Here is a 22,748-nt window from a genome sequence, read left to right as displayed (position 1 = left end):
GTGAGGACACCCTATCCACATTTCCCAATAACCTCAACACCTTCTCCAGCATTAATTTCAAATGGTCCTCCTGAACCCAGCAAGTCACTTTCCTTGATGTTGATCTCCACCTCAAGGTTGGCTATATCAGTACCTCCTTTCACTTCAAAGCTACTGACCACCATTAATACCTCCATTTCAAAAGCTGCCACATTCCATACCAAGAACTCCCTTCCATACAGCCCAGCCACACCTGTAGTGACAGAAATGTTGCAACAAACTTCTAAGGAAAGTGAGACACATCAAAAGGATTGAGAATTGCATAGCAACCAATGGCCAAAAATGTCTGGGGTAACTGGCAGCAGAGGCTGAAGATCAGAAAGGAAACAAGTGAGTGATTCATATTAAACATTTATTGGACATAATGGGTACACATGGTGCATAGCATAAATACAGGTCTAATGTTACAATAGATGCTTGAAGTTTGCACCATCAGACACCATGCATGGCTGATACTGATAGGGCATTGACTGCCGACACACTCGAACACACCAGGTGTTTCTTTTATTGTAGCAGTGGCACAGATGACTCTCGTGACAAGATCCATTTCAGACTCCACATGATTGTGATATTTGAGAAAGTTTGTAGCTCCTCACAGAAATGAATGAAGGCTTGATAAATCTGGTGAGCATGGGTGCCAGAGAATCAGTCCACCACGCCCAATCCACTGATGCAAGAATGACCTGTTCACACACCTACAAACAGCCAGTCCAAAATGAGCAGGCCTCCCATCATGTTGTAATAATAGAGTTTTATTCATGCCGTACACCATGTGTACTCATTACGTCCAATAAATCTTCCAAATGAATCACTCTCATGTTAATTTCCAATCCTTGACCTCTGATACCATTTACCCCTAATGTTTGAGGCCATGGGTTGCTATGCAATTCTCAGTCCTTCTTATGTGTCTCATCTCCCCTAGAAGTTTGTCACAACATTTCTGAGACACCCTGTATACCAAAGTTCTTACTGAGGCTTTCACAGACTGCAATTACCCTCTCAATCTTTTAAAGGAACTGATTTCCCTTGCCTTGTCTCTCCAGTCACCTACCACCTCCTACACATACACCACCTGGCTACAATGGAACACTCCTCTCATGCCTCAGTACCACACAGGACTGAAGCAACTGAATCACATTCTCTGCCATGGTTTTGGCTACCTCTCACCATGACCTGAGATAAGGAATATCCTACTCACTATCCTCCTCACTTCTCCCACAGTGGTATTCCATGATCCACTGGACCTGTGCAGTATCCTTGTCCATCTGTACTCCACCCCTGCTCCTAACTCCTTGCCTAATGACTCATATCCCTGCAATAGGCCTGGATGCAATGCCTGTCCCATACATCCTCTCTACACCACCTACTCCAGTCCAGTGCAATATTTTATTTTTAATCAAACAAAATCACATACTCTTATATGTTTTTTAAATAGTACTCATAAACAAACTCTTAAAGAACCGAATTTTACATTCAGAAAAATAGTATCTCTGTCAAGTAAGCTATCACACAAAATTAAATTCCAAGGCTTCATCTTGCACATAGAAACTGCACTCTGTAGGTACAAAAAGGAAGTCAGTAAAAGGGACAATCAATGCTGTGAATTATATTTATCTTCACCACCACTGAGAACACATTTGATTTTAACTAACACTAGTATTTTTTTGGAGAAACAGAAAGGTGCCCATCACCATTGTCCTCAAGTTTTTTCAATGAATGGTCCTCTTATTTACTAGTAGAATTGTGGTCACTGGCTGTTGCAGAATCATCACTTTTTTCATCTATTTTTCATCTGTTTCTTGATCTATATTAATGATATCTTCCTTCATCACCAATTAACAATTTTTTTTAGTTGACACATTCCTGTGAACATATTTGGTACTACACCATAAGAAGGGATGAACAGGAACAATGGGGTGAACAGTTCTATGATATTGTGTCAGAAGGGAAATGGGCATATCATTCAAAGATTTGTTTTCCTATGTTTGTAGTGAACCAGTCTAGCAGGGAAATTCTGAATTTCAATGTTGGTGAGACAGATGATGTTTTGTTCACTCTGGGGCAAATATGGGATGTGGAGCTGAATTTGCTTACTTTGAATGTTATTTGTAAGCTCCAATCTGAATTGAGTTGTTTTAATTTAAGTGCATGGTAAGCAAATTTGCAGTCCGCTTTCATTAAGAAAAAGTTTAGCTTTGAAGCATACTTTACCCTGACTTTTCTTTTGGTTAACTGAAAACATTGTATTGTGTTTTCATAATTTGCAGGGTGAATAAAAATAGTAATTATCAGCATTTATTTATAAGAAGAACCAGAATTCAATGGAAATGAAGAATCAGTTGGCACCGTTCTTACCCTAGGAGTTAATGCTGTTATTAAAATAAATATAAAACAGTAAGGTGTCATTTAGATTGAATGCTTCAAAAATTTGTTATTTAGAAGGCAAAGGTTGTGTTGAGGTGTTTTTTTTAAAAAAAAAAAGAAAAAAGAAAAAAGAAAAAGAAAAAGACCACAAGGACATTTGAACCCACTGATTTTAACAGATGAGGAGCTACTTTTTAGTCAAGGAGGTGATCAGATTTAATGTCACAATAAAGTAATTAGTGGAATTACAATTTTTTACTTGGAAAATAGAACAAAATCACAATTCATCTGATATTTATAGTTTTTGTATTGAATAAAACTATTTTGAACCAGATAAATTTTGTTTCTTATTATCCTAGGTCCATAGCAGATTTTGAAATGTCCCTATTCACTCCAAAAACTAATAAAAAGAAATGATAAAATCAATACTTCTGTTTCAATTCATCTTCCTCTGCAAGGTGAAGAGGAACAGCAAGATCCTTTTATGTAATAAAAGCATGAACTAGGTCCCAAATCTAAAATTTAGGCGCAAGACTATAATCATATACAATTTTGATTTTCATATTCCTTTTAAATTATCATTTTTTTTTCCTTTTAAAGCTTTAAACTGTTTCTATGCACCCCATTTTATCGTACTGAAAGAAACAAGTACATAGTTCACTAGGTATGATCTAGGAAACCCCAAAATCAGTGAACAGCACCTCTCAACAAAGATCAAATAAGGTGACAATGTAATCAACAATAAAATATTGTAAGGCTGGCTGTTTGAGGAGGCTATGAGAGGAGGAGGGGGGGGGGATGTGAGAATAGAAGTATGCTACCAGAACTGATCTTAGGAAGTGAGTTCAAAAATTCTCGTGTGGTCTGAGAGATCACATCTCATGGGTCAAGGATTAAATATTGCTTCATTTATATTTATTCCATCTTTCAGCATTCCTTTCTTTGTGAATAGTGGCTTGCCATCTGAGCTCTTGATATTCATACAGCTACTTCTCTTTTGTCTGAAGGTTTCCTAAATTCTCCTAAAAGCAGCATGTATCTTTCCCACAGTCATGTAAGCTTCTACGGCTTTGCATGTGTCCTCTAGCCATTCCTGCTTTGCAAATCTGCACTTTCTGCCAGTCTTGTTCTTTAGGCAGCTATAATCCCTTTTGCCTGCTTTGTCTGAAACATTTTTATATTTTCAGCTTTCATCAGTGAGATCCAATATTTCATCTTACAAAAGTATTGGGTTTTGTCTTTTTGCTTGTATGATCCTCTGCTGCCTTCACTACCTTATCTCTCACAGCTATCCATCTGTCTTCTATTGTATCACTTTCCCCACATTTCAGTAAATGCAAATCAGTTGCACCCACACTCTATTGGGGCATCACCATTGTGCCTTCCAGGCATCTGAGCAGCAGGGTTGGTCCTGATGCTGTTCCAGGGGCAGGCTCTAACTTACAGCAGAACAACTCCCCATTGCAACCCCCTCTGTGGCCTCTGCCTTCCTCCCTTAACTGGCAGTCTCAGACTCTAGTGAGGCTTGCGCTTGCACCTGTTAATATGGAGCATATGGGTTTCGACCTGCCCTCATCCCGTCCAAATCCTCCTCTTCTTCACCGATGGAAGTGATCTCATCCCTGGTGCTGCCAGTGAACCTGCCATTGCCTCAGCCTCTATGTTCTTCCGCCCTTTTGATGGAACCAGTGGCATTATTGTTGCCTCATTTGATAGTCAGTCCATTGCCAGGTATTCGGTGCCATCTTTGGTTCTACACAGGAGGTCACAGCCCAAGCCTGCCCAGTTTCAGTCCACTGACTTTTTAAGGGGAAGGGATGTAGTATCCCCACCAGTGAACATCACAATGGCTGTAGATGAGCTTGCGTGGATAGTGCAGCAGCATAGTGTGGAAAAAAGCCATGGAGGATGCTTCCAGTGTTTAGTATGGGCAGACCCACTGACAGAAGTGTTTACCTGCAGGTGGCAGTAAGCCAAGGGGATCACCGCATATGCTTAGTTCAACCACCATGGACCTCACCTTGCACTTCATGCCAAGTGTTGTTGCCAAGTGCTCAGTCATTAATTGTTGAGAACAGTCACATGCTGAGTTTATTCCTGTGTATGTCTCTATGGCTTTAGACTCTCTGCTTCCCATATATTGACTGGCATGGTGGGTTTCATTTCCTCTCACAGGTTCCTCTCCTGGTTATTACAGAGACACCATCAGCCTGTGAAGTATCCACACCAACAGTGTAGTGCAGTGGCATTGTGACACCTGTTCAGATACTAAAATAGGTACTCAATCAAACATCAGTGTGAAACAAAGGAAACTGCAACTTGTGCCACTTACTAATATGCTACTCCTACCAAGTAATTAATTTTTTCCCATTTATACTTCAACTGTGTATGACTAAACATAGTGTGGGTACACTACATACATTTGAAATTACCAAGATTTGTACAAATAGTGTCCCTGCTTAATTTACTATTCAGATGACAGTTTTCTGTCTTTTGATGGTAATAATTATTTAGTTTTGCCAGGAATCAGTTTAGTGAAGAATAAATGATAACTGAAATTGTTAGTACAATATGTACTGGAGATATATGAAGGAGTTAAGCTGTGGATTTTATAATATTGAAACCACTTATTAAAAAGCTAGCAAGTTTGAATCCACCTAAAATTACTTTTTGCATTTGAGGCATTAGACCTGTTAGATTCTAGGACTTGATTTTATAATATTTTTACTCTAATTTTTCTGAACTTGTTAACACCTTTCCTTATGCAATTAAACCCTTAATGAAACAACTGAATAAATTGACATAATTTCAAATATGGCAACTTTACTGGTAAACAGGTACTTCACCATGGAGGCATATAGTGTGCTAATCAACTAATACTTGAGAACTTTTATAGTTTTCCAGCTAACTATCTTTTAGTTAAACCAAATCATTACAAGAACCAATAGGTCATTTTCATTACTAAATTTTCACCCTGCAATTGCAAGTTTATAAATAACTCTTCCAACTGAAAAATATTGAGTTTGAGTCCAGCATTCATGCAGGTAAGACCTATGCATGACAAGTCCCAGTAGAGCTAATACACTACTAACATCTCGATATCACTCTCTATCGTTAACATAATGTAGTAGCTCTTGTTATTTCTGATTAACTTTGAGTCATGATTAAAATTCTTCTGCTTGTTGTAGCCAATCATAGTATAAGATACTTTGATTATGAACTTAAAAGCAATGTTTCACCTGTATTACAACTGCCTTCCTCAAGGCAAGACTGTCTTGCCCTGCAGAAGGCCATTGTAATATGATCAAAATGTTGGTTTTAAGTTTATAATCAAAGTATTTTGTACTACGACATGGTACAACACCCAGAATAATTTTAATCATAGCACCAGCCATGAAAGCCTAAGTAGTTATGTTCTTGGAAACAGCCTGTGGGTAAAATTCATTCCAGTCCCATCTTTGTGTCAACATCATGGACATCTGCATATCTGTATCTTATATCAGGAAATCAGGTATGTTGACTGACAGTATGAATTAAAACCAATGTTGTGATGTTACTCTGTCAGAACTTGATTGTGAAAGTGCACTATGGATAATTTACCACTATCATACCGATTAGTAGAATGTTGACAGTGCCTGCCTGCGAACAACCCTATATGTGAAATCTGAAACTGCTCATCATGTTGTCATTAATGACAATAAATGTAAAAGTAAGTCAAATTAATTAACTGCTGTGTCATGTAAATTATTGGAGCATGAGCCATGGTAAAAATTGCTGTTTTGAAGAGTGCGCCACAGCACATAGTGTGAAGCAGTTGCCCTCCGTTTCTGGTGGTGGCGCCGCTGTGGCAATCACTGCTTTGGTGTCTCCCTCTGGTGGGAAAGGGAAAAAGGTTGCCTGTTCACGTGCATTTAAGGGGGCTATGAGCTCACCAATCAGTCAGTATGGTCAGTCTGGGTCAGTCTCTCATCCCCAGCTTGCTAGTCTGTCTCTCTTCTGCATTTGTGAGGAGAAATTAGTGTCTGTCTCTTGTACGAAGTGTCGTTCAGAGTGCTAGCATGTCTGTTGTTCAGATCCGCCAGTAGCAGAACTCAGCAAGTGGTTGCCTGATCTGGGCTTAGTTCCTGCATCTGAGTCTGCACGTTAGGCTGCCAGTCTGCTCGAGTTGCTCAGGCAATGGTCAATGGCGGTTGGATCGATCAGTTGGTCGGTCACGCACTGAGGCACAAGATGACTTGTCTGCCTTGAGTGACGGCACATGTGAGGTTGCCACGTGAGTCCAGTGGGCCGTACCATATAGCAAGGGGTACTGGCTTCGCAGTCGACACGAGAGCAACAGGAGTCAACCCACGACATCCGTCTGGCCAGTGCAAGCTGCGACGCCGTCCTGCTGCAGGGATATTGTTTTGCCAATGGGCATGTTTCCTCTGCATGGTTGGGTCTGAGCCAGTATTTCTGCCATTGTGTGTCTGGAAGTGAGTGGGAGACTTATCAGCAGTGCAGTCACGATGGAGCAGCAGTCACGCATGGAGCAGCAGGCAGTCAGTCGGTTGGTGCGGACCAGGAAGGATGGGAGATCAGTGTGCCTTCCTGCATCCGTTGAAGTGGCTGGCAATGGATGGTTTGTGAGAGCAATTTGGGGGTGCTGTGCCAGCTCTTCTTGAGAAATTGCAGTTTATCAAAAGTTAAGTGATTGGTGATATGTTGTGTGATTTACTCTTATTAAATTCCACTTGTCTTCTAGGTCAGTCTCTCGTTCCTAGCTTGCTCATCTGTCTCTCGTCCGCATTTGTTAGGCAGTTAGTGTCTGTCTGTTGTTCGGAGCTGCCTCTGTCATGTTTGACAGATTTGGTGTGTTAACAAATTTATTGCTTGAAGTGTAATGGCATAATTCCTGAAACATGTTTTGATCTTGCCTATCATCTTGAGAGGCAGTATCTGTGTACTGTAGAGCATCTGAACTTGTTTGGCCAATCCTGTAGAATTTTATATAAGATTGCATTTCATGGGCTTTTATTTAAATGATCATTTTAGTATATAAAGTTGCCACCCTTTCACCATAAGACTTTTCTTAGAAGTGAAAATCAAGTTGCACCTTCGATGGCAAGTTAATCTTTTAATTTTAGTGTTTTGTACCATTTCCATCCCTCCTACAGGGTGCATAGTTTGAGTGCTTGCGTGAATTGTTAAAACTTTTACTTTAAAGTAATCTGGTGTGTTGCAGATTTGCACCAGTGTAGTCTTTCAGAGGCTGTTGCGAGCGGTCATAACTTCGGCCATGTCAAAAGGGAGCGGCAAGGTTCTCAGCCCGAAAGCTCATACAGTTAAAACTTTTTTTTTTTTTTTAATTAAAGTGAATAAAATTCCCATTTGTTAAAAGCAAATTGCTTATGATTTCATCAATTACTCCCTGACAACTACTTCCATGTTTACATAGTGTGATTAAATGTGTTAATGTTCTTGATGAATTGCTAGTAATTAGAATAAATTCTTAAGATTATTTTTTGAAAATAAATCCACAATTTAGAGCATTTACCATAAGATCAGTTTACAGCAATTTGATAAACTTCCACTGATGAGACACCAAACACAAACAAGTAATCACAGATAATTTGGTTTCAAATGGTAAATTGAGGGTATATAATACTAAGTTCCTGACAAATAGAAAATATGCATGCGTGTCTAATCAATTTTTAATTTTTTTATGGACCTGTATTGCCCAATGACTCTTATATTTGGTGAGAAGTGGTCTACCCCTTTTACATATTCTGTACTGCCAAATAACACTACTAAGCAAAGTGGTGCAGAGGTTAGGATACTGGATTTCATTTAGGAGGTGCAAAGTTCAAATCCCCTTTCAGCCATCCTGATTTAGGAATTCTGTGGTCTTTCCAAATCATTTAAGAGAAATTATCTGTCTGAAGCAGTTTGAGGTGGAATGATCATATAAATCCAGCGATGTGGAAGGCAGATAGCCAAATTAACATTGCTGGAACAATTGCTAAGAATAACATGCAGGGTTTCATGGCTGGCATCTTCATTAATTAAAACTGCCAGGCTAAGAGGCCATGGTGAAACAGTAGACATTCTTTCTCCCAACATTTCATTGCCAACTGCAGACAACATCTTTGAAGGTGAGCCAATGACTGGGTGCTAGACCATGGAAGTCCCGTTTATATAGAGTGCATAAAGGGCACCAGCAGTTGTCATATGCTGTTTACAGTGAAACTATCTCTGACTAATGGCATTACTCTCGATCAAAGGCAATCGATTACCTTTGATTGGGAGTAATGATATTAATCAGAGATAGTTTCACTGTTGGCAGTACATGATGAATGGTGGTGCTCCCTAAGCACTCTATACAAATGGGATCTCCACGGCCAAGGAGGCAGTCATTGGCTCCCCTTGGATGATGTTGCCTCCAGTTGGCAATGAAACATTAGGTGGAAGAATTTCTACTGTTTGATCATGGCCTCTCAGCCTGGAAGTTTTAATTAATGAACCTCTAAGGTAATGTAATTTATGCACAAAACAGATTGCTCATGAAACCCAACATGTAAAAATTTGCTCATTGGTCTGACAGCTCATTACCTAGGTGGATTAATGGAAGAAACAAAAGAAGTTCAAAGAAAGGTTGCATCATTCATCACGCATTTGTTGAGTCAGCGTAACAGTGGCACAGAGATGTTCAACAGAGTGAGAGACACTGTAAGAATGATATGTCTTATGAACCAGCCACACTCACAAATTGCTGACAGTCCATATTCCAGAATCAGGCAAGAGACTTATTATTATCTTCTATATACACCCAAAATGATATCCATGATGCTAAAGTCAAAGAAATCCAGTTACATAGAGATAGGTACAACAGCCTGTTTTCCATGTGTCATTCATTAGTAAAATAGGAATTTTGGTAGAGGGAACAGAGATGATGTAGGTATACTGTTTATTCTCCTCCACACACCATCCGTGACACAGGGATTGAAGATGGAGATCAATTGCATGGTAATTTCTTTGAAAAGAATATAGTTGATTGCTTTCTCCATCTTTGTTCAGTATGAGCTTGTGAAAGCTCTCTAATGACTTTATCCTCCACAAGCTGTTCAATCTTCCCTCCTTCCTTGAACAAAACTGATGGTAAATTACTTACCTGTATATATCAGCAGCAACAGTCCATCATGAAGTCGTAGTCTCGGCACAGTTGTGTTTTGTCAAGTGGACAAGTCAGGCTGCCAGGACATGAGAATGGAACTCGATCTGAAAAAAATTATGTTATTTACATACCCAGTGAAATTCATTATAAAATTGTGTTATATATTTGTATCCAGTCAAAATGTAACCAGAACAGTGCACAGACTTTACTCGAAGAAGAAAATATTTGCCGGTAGTGAGAGACTCACGGTGTCCTCAGTTTATAAAGAACATGTTTGTGGATAGAGGAAAAATCTGCTCAGCTAGTGGCAGCAGGAAAAAAAACACTTAAAATACATAGATAAACACAAGCTTTCACAGCAATGGCTCCTTCACCTGGCAGAAGGATAGAAGGGAATGGAAGAGATAGGAAGAAAAATGATTGAGAAGTTTAGGAAATATGAAGAGTTATAGAAGAGTTACTTAGGATTCCAGGTCAGGGGAGACTTAATGGATGGGTGCGGACATAGGATTGATTCTTGGTACCTGCACTGGCCTGAACTGGAAAACCTGAGAAGTTAAATATGGAAGATAGCATAATAAGCAAGAAGTAAATTACTGAACAAAAGATTGTGAAAGTATCAACAAGAGTGGAAAGCTAAGTGTGTTATGCATGGTAGAGCCCACCTACAGAGTTCTGAGAAATTGGTGCCAAGAGGGAGAATCCAGATGGTACATGTGGTGAAACAGCAGCCAAGGTCACAACTGTCATATTGTAGAGCATTATCAGGGGTATGGCCATGGGAACCAGGATGCCTCCTTTCTTTGCCAATGTTTTTGTGTGTCACATGGATGGGGATTCCTGGGAAACATAAGCCTTCAGCCCACAGATACACTTTGCCATATGGACTCATAGTAAGGCTAACCTACTGAAATTTTTGGAGCCTCTAAATACATTCTTTCAATTAAATTTCACATATTCCTATTCCAATCTCATGCCACTTTTCTTGATGTTGACCTCATCCTCACTGTGGGCCATCTATACACTTCTGTTCATATCAAACCTGCAAAAAAAATAAATTGTAATTACATTTTGACAGTTGCCATCCTTTCATGTCAAACATTCCCTACCATTCAGCCCTGGCATTCAAGGCAAACATACTCTGGTGTCCAAAATTAAGACAATTAAGACAAAAACTGCTGTTTCCCCAACCTCTGTTTAATTCATAATATACTCATACAAACTGCCAATGGATGTCTGTATGATTATGTTCTGCACAGAAGATCGCATTTTGATCAACAGAAAACCATGCCAACAGTGACGTCATGGCATCTATCAAACGGAGTAGTGCTTGTCGGGTAGTCCCACATTCACAGTATCTGTGTACACAGTCACAGATGGTACAGCATGGCACAGGGGAGAGACCTACCACACTCTCTGCAATGGGAGGCCATAGGAAGAATGGATGCCCTTCAGTTGCAAACTCATATGGCCTGATGGCTTAATGTGAATTGTTCTGTTGTTTCCCAGAAGTGGCGACAGTTTATAGAGACCAAAACTGTACCACAGAGACCAGATAAGGGCCGGCCACCTGTGATATCAGAAAGAGAGAACTGTTATTTGGCTGTAAAGGCATAACCATACCACCTTAGTACTGCGTAGCAACTGGCATTGGACCTCGCAGCTTCCACTGGACATGTTTTATCGAGGCAAACAGTGTAGAGAAGGCTTTGACAGAGTTGCCTTTATTGTCAGAGACATGTTGTATGTGTGCCTCTGATGCATCTTCACAGAGGGAATGTTTAGAGCAGATTCGTCAACATGTCACCTGGATGATCAAAGAGTGGGCCAATATTCTTTTCACAGATGAGTCTCAATTTGCTCTAGAGAGTGATTCTTGATGGATTTGCATCTTAAGGGAATGTGAAACACAATTTTGAGACCCAAACATTGTGGAAAGAGACTTATATGGAGGAGGAATGGTGTGAGCAAGGATTATGTTGACCACTCTAATAACCTCTTCATGAAATTTTAGGGTGAATCAGAAAGGTTTAACTGCTGTCAGGCATCATGACAGGGTCTTGGGACCTAATGTACATTTGTTGCATGATGCTGTGTGCCCAAGCTTCATACTGATAGACGATAATGTTTGACGTCATAGAGCATGAGTGGTTGATGTTTTCTTGGAAACAGAAGATACTACATGCATGGCATGGACTGCTCACTCTCCCAATATGAATCCCATACTGCATGGCTGGAATGCAATAGGGAGACAGGTTTCATCACGTCAGCATCCACCAACCACTCTCCAAGACTTGCGAGCAGCTCCACAGGAAGAATGGGCATTATTGCCTCAACATGACATTGATTACATTATTCACAGCATGCTCCATTGTTGTCAGGCATATATTGCTGCCACATGTGGTCCCAACCCACAGTGAGTGCATTAACCAGTTGTCAGAATGTGTGTGCAAATCTGTTAAGTTGGAAAAAATGAAGAACATTTTCGTCTACTCTTATGCATGTTGCAGTTGTTTATGTTCTGTATTTTTTTACATTGTTTCTACTTTGCTATCACCTGTTTAACCTGTTTTGTGGCAAAATAAATGCAACCTTGCAAAATTTCCACTTGTTGCTTTAATTTTGGACACCAGTGTATTTGTTCAGCTGCAGACACTTTACACCATTACACCACCACTTTCACCTTAGCCGTCACTGTACATAATTATCCCACCAGTCTAGTTCAAGAGCAGATTTCCTGGGCCATCACATGCAATCCTGGTACTGGTCATCCATCCACAAAATAACTTAGGAGTACACCTTATTGTCACTCAGTACTATCCTGGTATTGAATGTATGTGTGTATTAATCAGCTACTTTGAAAGGGCTATGACTTCCTCAAACTGTGCTCTGAAATGAGGTCCATTCTGTCCAATATTTTACCCACCCTGTCTAGAATGACTTTTCGTCGTCCCCTCCCTTTCTGAGTCATCGCATTTTCATGGTCAGACCTTATGCTCCTTATGCACCTATTTTCCTACACTATGGTTCCTACCACTGTGACTGGCCCCCTGAAGACTTGCCCAATACACCATCCTAACACCATCTGCACAAGCCTTGTAACTAGTGAAACACATACTAAAAAAATAGAAACACTGTTTGGCCTTCTGCTTTTGTGCGAGTTATCATTTCACATGAATGAGTGTAAACAGAGGGTGAATACTGAAAACAAACACTCTACAACATGACAGGAATGTCTTTGGTGCCTGTTTTACCACATGTGCAATCTGGATTCTCCCCTGATGTCAATGTCTCAGAAGTCCACAGGTGACAGCTGACTTTATAACACATGCTTGGTACTCACTGTCACTTTATTGTCACATAAATTAAATTTACTTTAATTTATGTGGCTTTAGCATTTCTTTTCAGTAACTATTCTTTCTCTCTGCTCCCTTTTAATTTTCTATATTTTTTATTTTCTGACCTGTTTATACACCCTCCCCACTCACCCTCCTCTAGTCTACCAAGTATAATGTTCTTCTCTTAGTGACTCTTTCACTATGTTTTTTCAGTAAAGTCTGTTTTGCTTATTACTTTATCTTCCACCTTTAAGTTCTCAGATTTCCCACTCTTGGTGCAGATACCAACAATCAGTCTTTGTCTCTCATCCCATCCAATAAGTCTCTCCTGACCTGGGGTTCTTAGTAACCTTTCCCATTTCCTACAACTCAACAGCATTTTTCCTTCGTCTCTCTCACTTGCCTCTCAACACTTCTGCCAAATGAAGGAGCCACTGGCTCCAAAAGCTTGTACATATCCACAACTGCCACTTGATGAGTACATTTTTTATCTATCCGTTTTTTATCTATCCATATTATATTGACCAAACTGTACATGTCTCTGGCAGCTGAAATGCATCATTATTCTGATTTCAGAAATGTCCTGTGAGCTTTCTCAGTTTAAATTACACCTACAAGTGCATCAAGTGTTCGCCAGACTTACACAGAGGTGACAGAAGTCATGGGATAGTGATATGCATGTATAAAGATGGCATTAATATTATGTACATGAGGTATAAAAGGGCAGTGATATGGTAGAGCTGTCATTTGTACTCAAGTAAACGAAATGATCATATGGCATTTATTGGCCAGGATATCTCCTTCAGAATTTGGCTGCCATATTGCAAGTATTTTCAGTTGTGTGTCAGTGACGATGAAAATGATGATGAAGGTCATACAACACCCAGCCCCTGCCGGGAATCAAACCTGGGCCCCCTCACGTGGTAGGTGGTAATGCTACTGCTGCGCTACGAAGGTGGACTGTACTCAGGCGATTCATGTGAAATGGCTTTTTAATGGGTTTATGGCCACACAATGTGAATTAACAGTTTTTGAATGCAGAATGTTAGTTGGAGCTAGATGCATGGAACATTCCATTTCAGAAATTGTTAGAGAATTTAATATTCTGTGAGTGTACCAAGAATACTAAATTTCAGGCATTACCTCTCATCACAGACAACACTATGACATATAGCCTTCACTTAACAACTGAAGCATGGTGTCTGTGCAATTTCTGGAAATTAAACATTAAACAATGTGTAGTTTCAGTGCCTTTTATTGTGATGATATTGTAACATTACGAGTCAAGACAGCTGTAACGGAACTTGAATAGCGTAAAGTTATCGTTAAAAACGCACGCCGCGCGATTTGTTATGATTTGGTCGGTCATAATAGTAGTAACATGCTTTTGAATACAATTAAAATATAACGGCGATACCTGTTTAGCGTTATTGGAAATAATATGTAATAAATTAATGAGTAAGGTAGCCGATCCTATAAGAAGAGGTAAAATTGGGCATATTAAGGTGTTTTGCTTTATATCGACTAAGCCGATGATACGGCGTCTTTTTTTTTCCGTTTACTCTTAGAAGAAGAAAAAAAAAGAAAACAAGTAACGAAGTGCTAATTGTGCATTGTGAAAAATAAAGGGGCGAATTTTAAATAGCTACAGTGTATAATCAGATTAACAAATGGACATTCAGTTACGCGAAATAGCCGACAGTGAAGTGTGGTCATTAAATTGAGTACACCTACAGGGCGGTCAATTCCAGGATAAGTCTATTCGCGTCTCACGAGGCACGCGGTATTGAGACCGGTTTTTTTTTATTATATCACGGAGAGCAGGCTTCAATTTATAAAAAGGAGAAAAGCTGTATCATTATCATTGACTGTTGGTGTTAAGCAACCAAAACTGTTCATCAAAGGGTTTCGGTGAATGAGTGGTGAATGCGAAATGAAACTGTGAACGAAGTTATATTAAATAAAGCAGAAGAGACAAGACAGTTTGGTCGTATCTGTTATTATTCCATAAACCGTAACATTTATTCTCGTTGTACGAAACCTTTATAGACGATCGTTATGACAATTTGCTTTGAAGGGATCTCGTTACGAGTTAAGTTTTGGGGACCTGGTCAACAGGGGATAGTTCGTAGATCTTAACTACTGCAGCTATTCTGGAATCAGGTGCTACCGTGACCGTTGTGTGTTGTCTATGGCTTAAGGTCATCATATCTCATGCTCTAAGATCGACACGCCTTTCCTCTTGGTATAACGGTGTCTCACGGTAACCACGACAACGCCGACGGCGAAGGAAGATACGGTAAAACAATGTGTAGTTTCAGTGCCTTTTATTGTGATGATATATAAGGGCCCAATTTTTGGTGCCAAGACAGTCAGATTTTCAGATGATGAACTCGTATTGGTTAGATCAACAACTTACCTGTGAAATAAGTGTGACACAAATAGGCCATATGTTAAAACAAGGACAGTGCCTGTTCAGTACATACTGTATTACATGGCAAGAACTGTGAACTGTGTGGTTCAGTTTTTACTGCTCACAGATATTTAACAGTAAACTATTATAGCCGTATGCTGATGTATGCCCCAAAACTATTAATGTGGCTTATCAAAAGTTAAAAAATAGTGCACTGGCCACATTAACTGTGTATACTGGGGGGGGGGGGGCGAAGGGGGGGGGGGGGATGGGGTGGACAGTGAAAGTAAAGAACTGTGAAACGCAACTGTGCACCTGTCTGCTACATTATTTGCAGTAGTCAGTGTTGAAATTCCACCTCCAATTTTTCAGTCAGTATCACAACGCAGTATGTCGACACTGAGGACCATCTACAAAGGAATAAAGCAGGGAAACGTCACAATGTCAGTGCTAATACTAGCAGCTCTGTGCGAAATAACCACAGAAATCAATGTGGGATGTACAATTAACATAGGCATTAGGACAGTGTGGCAAAATTTGGTGTTAGGGCCTATGGCAACAGACAACTGATGCAAGTGCCTTTGCTAACAGCATGAAATTGTCTGCAGTACCTCTACTGGGCTTTTGACAATATTGGTTGGACCCTGGACAACTGGAAAACCATGCTGTGGTAAGATGAGTCCCAATTTCAGTTGGTAGGGGCTGGTGGTAGGGTATGAGTGTGGCGCAGACCACACGAAACCATGCACCCAAGTTATCAAGAAGGAAAGCTGGAAGTGGCTCCATAATGGTGTGGGCTGTGTTTACATGGAATGGACTGGGTCCTATGGTCCAACTGAACTGATCATTAACTTTATATAGTTATGTTCAACTACTTGGAGATCATTTGCAGCTATTCATGGACTTGAAGTACCCAAACAATGATGGGATCATCACCAGGCCACAATTGCTCATGATTGGTTGAAGAACATTCTGGACAATTCAGGCAAATAGTTTGGCCACCCAGATTGCCTGACATGAATCCCACTGAACATTGATGGGGCATAATTGAGGGGTCAGTTCATGCACCAAATTCTGCACTGGAAACACTTTTGCACTTTTGGACAACTGCAGAGGCAGCATGGCTCAGTATTTCTGCAGGAGACTTCCAACAATTTGCTGAGTCTATGGTACATTGAGGAGCTTCACTACACTGGGTGAAATGACATCCAATATGATATTAGGAGGTATCTTGGGACTTTCGTCATCCCAGTGTAATGTTATTTTCTTCATTTTTGGTTTCTTGATTAAATTGCATGTATTGCTTGTATGTCTAACCATGTTTGTAGACAAATTCTTTATACCATTAAGGCAACAGAAGACATGTGATGGAATAGCTGCTTAATTAGACCATATTTGCATTTATATAAGTAAGAATTTTCTTTTGTGTTGTGAGTCAATTTTGAACAACATACCGAGCGAGGTGGCGCAGTGGTTAGCACACTGGACTCGCGTTCGGAAGGATGACGGTTCAATCCCGCGTCTAGCCATCCTGATTTAGGATTTCTGTGATTTCCCTATATCACTTCAGGCAAATGCCGGGATGGTTCCTTTGAAAGGGCACGGCCGATTTCCTTCCCCATCCTTCCCTAACCCGAGCTTGTGCTCCGTCTCTAATGACCTCGTTGTCGATGGGACGTTAAACACTATTCTCCTCCTCCTCCTTGAACAACATTTCATCTTTGTAACTGTGATTCTGTTGTTAACTCTTTGTGTTTGATGTAATTTTGTCATATTTAACTTGCTGCACACTGCACAAGACCATCTATAAGCTTAAGGTCTACGAGTAGAAAAGACTTTTTCTATAGATCAAGGGTGGCATTAAAGACTGATCACTTAAGTTAGCTCTTTCAATAGCAGGTAAGTAGAAAATGTGTACCAGATGTGGGAAGAAAATAACTCATTGCTATAATAGTTTACAGTAAGGAATTATTAACATCTTTAGCTACTCCAAGCAAAAGATGTGTATTGTTGCTCCTCCAAAATTTTTGAAATTTGGGCTGAGATAAAGTAGTGATCATCCTTGGCACACCAGTGATGAAGTTGTTACAGAATCAGCTACATAAAAAAACTCCATGAAATCCACACATTTATTTACATATAAAAGCTGACTTCTGAAATTGCCTTTGAGTGAGACAGTTCATAACAGATTAATTTGCTGATTGAAAATTCTATATTCTAATATTTTACTGTTCATGTCACTTCTACATAAGCTTTAATTGATTGTGTTAGTACTTGGGTGTATCATGAAGCATTGTGAAATTTCAAACATTCGCATGTGTTACAATACACTTTTTGTGTAGATGTGGGCAGAGATATTCCATATGAAATGAAGGAGTAAATACCAAATATCTATGCTTTATTAACTGATGAAGACACATACAAAACACATGCATGCATACAAACACAAGTCTAGAGCCAAATGAGTCATGGACTTATGCTACACCTGTCCAAAGAATTTTCTCACTAGAAACCTTGATCACTGCTAGGTCATCACAGAGCCGCACTCCCCACACTCCCATTCCCTCCCCACCCCACCTCCCAGTCCACCTCCTGTCCTCGGGGGAGTGTGGAGCACGGGGAATGAGGGGGGGGGGGGGGGGAGGATGCTCCTGCTAACTTCACACAGGTGTATGCAAACACCAATGCCCTGGCTGGTTGCATGTGCGGCGAGGCATAGGTGGACCATTTCTTGCTGCAATGGAAAGGTGGAGCTGGTATGACCAGTAGCAGACAAAAGAAGTGGTACTCAAGGGGGGTGGGGGGAGGCAATGGGGCAAATGCAGTAGATGTGTCTTGTTTTGAGGATGACCGAAGTTGGGGTTGGGGGCATCTTTTAGCAGCTGTGACTGAGAAACCCATCTGCAGAATATGTGGAAGTGATGGAATATGGATCAACTTCCAATAAGAGATGATACTGTCAGGAGAATGCTTCTGGTGGTGTCTCATTGTAGATGCATTGCTCATCTTGTTGTTCTTCCACAACAAGAGTGTCACTGATAAGTTTTAATGAGATCTTCTCATTACTCTGTCATCTAGGTAAACATACAAAATATCATCTGTGAGATTACTGATACTCTGAGGTGTATTGATGGCATCATGCAGGGTCAATGCCATTTAAGTACAGAATGTTGACCATAACAGTGGTCAGTTTACCATGCAGCAAAATGTCATAGGTACTGTTACCTCTTTTAATTACTTCATGATGTCTTGATTAGGGTGGGTGTTATGCAGGTCAGATAGTATCATCATGAATCATTATGTGGTTACTGTCCTGTAGAGTTTTGTGGATGAACATGTCCTGGGGTCTATGCACGTGTGGTATCTTTAGATGTGCAATATCTTGTTTGACTCTGCAGACAGTCTGCAACAGTTCTTTGTCTGTAGCCAGTTGTGAAGGTTCTGCAAAACCTACCAGAAGAGAGAGGGTTTCTCCATAAAACAGTTCCATGAGAGATGCACATGCACACCTAGAAGAAAGCATGGAGGGGTGGCTGTCCATTCCCCTAAATGGTACAAGAGAGCAGTTTTTACAGTGAGGTGCCAGCATTCTATGAGATCATTACTTTGTGAATGGTAAGCTATTGTTCAAAAGTGTTTGACACCGCACACATGACAGAATTCGGCAAAAACTGCTGACTTGAATTCTTGTCTAGGTCTATTATTATTGTGGCAGGGCAACCAAAACAAAAACAAAAAAATCCATTAGCTGAAAAATAGTTTTGCAGTTGTTTCATCAGTATCATCTGGAATTGGTTTAGCCTCAACCCAGTAAATTACTCTGTCAATCAGTGAAAGAATAGACTAAGCCCATTTGAATTGGAAAGGGGCTCAATGAGATCTAAACGTATGTGCTGAAAATGGCCCTTAGAAGTAGCATAATGGCCAAGTCATAACTGTGTATGCTATCCTATTTTGGAATGCTGGCAGGCAGCACATGCTTGTATCAAATATTTACAGTCTTTATTGAAATTTGGCCAGAAAAAGTGGTCAGTAACAAGCTTTGTTGTTGGACAGATCCAGGGTATTTAAGTCTGTGCAGTTTCTTGAAAATGGCTCACCTCATGGTGCATTGTACAAGTGGATGAATGTAGTTTTGGGAGACATCACATAGAACTTGTTTTGAACAACAGGGGATGTAATGGCTTTTGATGCACAATCCCATTGTGTTGTCAAGCAGAAGTTCCTGTAACTGTGGGTCCTCTAATTACACTGTAGCAAGTTTATCAAAATCATTATCTATTGAAAGAGCATTTATGCATGAAAGGAAATCAGCTACAATATTGTCCATGCCATGCTGATGTTAGACATCTGATATGAATTGTGCAATGAACTCCAAGTAGCAGAGGTGCTGAGGACAACCTTTTGCAGGATTTCAAATAGAATCCACAAGTGGGTGATGATCTGTATAAACTGCCAAAGGTCTGCTCTCAGTGTCATTTTTAAAAGTGAAATATTGCTTTTTACATTGACAACAGTTCTCTGTCGTAGACTGACCACTTACACGATGAGTACATTAGCTTTTTGGAAAAGAAATGCAGTGGTTGCTTCATGCTTCCTATTGACTGTTGGAGGACAGCACCAATCACAAAAACACTCACATTCATGGTGACAGCAAGTTGGGCAGCAGGTAGTGTGGGAGCCAGGATTATAGTCTAGGAAAGGTAGTCTTTGCTTTTGTGAAATGTTTGTTGCATCTGTGGAGTCCTGTCAACAGTCCCTTTGCTTGAGGTGTACTTGCCTTCTAACACACCTGTAAGAGGTGTCTGTGTGGTGGCTGCATTAGGTAGATTTCTACAATAAAAATTTATCATGCCAAGGAATCATTGTAAGCCATGAAAGGCCTGTGACCATCACAAATAACAAACGAATTTGGCATGTTGAGATGTAGGCCATGTGTCACTGTGGGAAACAAAGGAAGGTAACTTGACACTGTCTCAATTGAGATTTATCACTGTTGATGATGACACCAAGTTTGTGTAGAGTGTCAAAAACTATTCTGAAATGCTCTTCATGTTCCTCATGGAAAGTTGAGAAAACCAACAGGTCATCCAAAAAAGCAGAAAGGGAATGTAAAAAGAGCACTTTTTATAAATCTTTGTCATGTTTGTGCTGTGCTTTTAAGTTCATGTGGCATGTGAAGAAATTCATATAGTCTGAAAGGGTTGATGACAACTGTCTCTGGAATGTCCTCAGGGTTCATAGTAAACTATAAATATGCTTTCTTATAAACCAACACTCTGAAAACTAAGGCATCTGCCAAATACTGTGCAAAGTCCAGAATATTCGGGATTGGGTAACTGTCTGTTATTGTGGAGGAGCTGAGAGCATGATAGTCACCAAATAGTCTAAAAGTGCTGATCTTCACAAGTAGGAGCCAAATGTGTGAAGGGACCGATGACTGTAGCAGTCTGGTCCCTTTAATCCCCACAACCAACCAACCAACCAAATGTGTGAGGCCCAAAGACTACTGAACTGTCCAAGAATCTTGGCTTGCAATAACTCTTCTACAGGGTGTTACAAAAAGGTATGGCCAAACTTTCAGGAAACATTCCTCACACACAAAGAAAAAAAATATGTTATGTGCACATGTGTCTGGAAACACTTACTTTCCATGTTAGAGCTCATTTTATTACTTCTCTTCAAATCACATTAATCATGGAATGGAAACACACAGCAACAGAACATACAGCGTGACTTCAAACACAGGAAATGTTCAAAATGTCCTCCGTTAGCGAGGATACATGCATCCACCCTCCGTCGCATGGAATCCCTGATACGCTGATGCAGCCCTGGAGAATGGCGTGTTGTATCACAGCCGTCCACAACACGAGCACAAAGAGTCTCTACATTTGGTACCGGTGTTGCATAGACAAGAGCTTTCAAATGCCCCCATAAATGAAAGTCAAGAGGGTTGAGGTCAGGACAGCTGGAGGCCATGGAATTGGTCCGCCTCTACCAATCCACTGGTCACCGAATCTGTTGTTGAGAAGCGTAAGAACACTTTGACTGAAATGTGCAGGAGCTCCATCGTGCATGAACCACATGTTGTGTTGTAAAGGCACATGTTCTAGCAGCGCAGGTAGAGTATCCTGTATGAAATCATGATAACGTGCTCCATTGAGCATAGGTGGACGAAACTAAAATGAGCTCTAACATGGAAATTAAGTGTTTCTGGACACATGTCCACATAACATCTTTTCTTTATTTGTGTGTGAGGAATGTTTCCTGAAAGTCTGGCCATACCTTTTTGTAACACCCTGTATAACCAACTTAACCCCAGAGAGTCTATCAGAAGCCAGTCTACATGCTCTGTGTTAGACTAGTGGATTCAGTGTGGTTTTTATTTTATGAATTGTACAGTTACTGATAGCATGCAGTTTGAATTGCACTTGCAGATTAGGTGGGAATAACACACATGACAGTGGCACTGGCACCAGAAGAACAACACATTTTACTGACCTGTACAGGTGCTAATGATGCTGTTACAGGCTGATCCAAGGTTGTGTGAGTGTCTGCTGTCTGCTGTCTGTCCCACATCAGCCAACTCATTCATGATGAGAGAAGTTGAAAGATAAACTGCTCCCAAATGAGCTGTTCCAGATATGTATGTACAGTAGTGAGCTTGTTTTCTGCCATGTAAATTATGTCACTTATGGAAAGGTTGCATTTCCTTTTGTCTTTTACAGTGTTCCTGTGTTCTACATTGTATTTACAGTGCTGATGACAGGCAGGTTTGAGGTATCTGTTGATAGTGTTTGTATTTGCCAACTGCATTGACAGTTTGCGAGCTGCAATCCGTAGTCACTGGTTGTGTGACGGATGGTGGAGTGCAGATAATTCCAGTGACAAAATGTTTGATGCTGTGAAGAAAAAGAGTTCCAAACTGGTGGGGGCAGAAGTGAAAATGCCTTAGAAAAACAGCCTCCAATACTAGTTCATTGACATCAGCAGTGAGAAATTCCAGAGAGAACTTGTCTTCTAAACCAAAGTCGAGCATTCTAGGTGTGGTTCCATACATTGTGATGTGTGAATCTTTCGCCACCTGAAGTTAAAAGGCGTATAAAGTTTTTTTTTCTGTTTGTGGTAGATCACATGGAATAATACTCACTTCAGACACTGGGTCAACACGAAAGTATTAGTTGGAAGTGCAGTTCAAATGCTGTGCAGTGATGTTGTCTCATATGTCAAGGCAGTAAGTGACTTGAATTGGTGGCATGATCATTCTTCCCATTTGGGTAATCAGAATGTTCAAATGTGTGTGAAATCTTATGGGACTTAACTGCTAAGGTCATCAGTCCCTAAGCTTACACTCTACTTAACCTAAATTATCCTAAGGACAAACACACACACCCATGCCCGAGGGAGGACTCGAACCTCCGCTGGGACCAGCCCCACAGTC

The 22,748-nt window shown here is 40.4% G+C and overlaps 1 protein-coding gene across 1 annotated transcript in view; it reads right to left on the bottom strand.

Annotated features, from left to right (window-relative positions):
• Positions 1-22,748, bottom strand: part of LOC124619864 — an 81,397-nt gene that overhangs the window by 1,666 nt on the left and 56,983 nt on the right. Inside the window, exon 3 of the mRNA XM_047146483.1 lies at positions 9,554-9,660. Coding sequence (XP_047002439.1) covers positions 9,563-9,660 — 98 coding nt within the window. The 3' untranslated portion in view covers positions 9,554-9,562. The remainder of the gene's footprint in view (positions 1-9,553; positions 9,661-22,748) is intronic.

Source organism: Schistocerca americana, chromosome 6, assembly GCF_021461395.2.
Source record: "Schistocerca americana isolate TAMUIC-IGC-003095 chromosome 6, iqSchAmer2.1, whole genome shotgun sequence".
NCBI lineage: Eukaryota > Metazoa > Arthropoda > Insecta > Orthoptera > Acrididae > Schistocerca > Schistocerca americana.
Note: the sequence above shows the minus strand (reverse complement) of the source record. Positions and strands in the feature narration are given on the sequence as shown.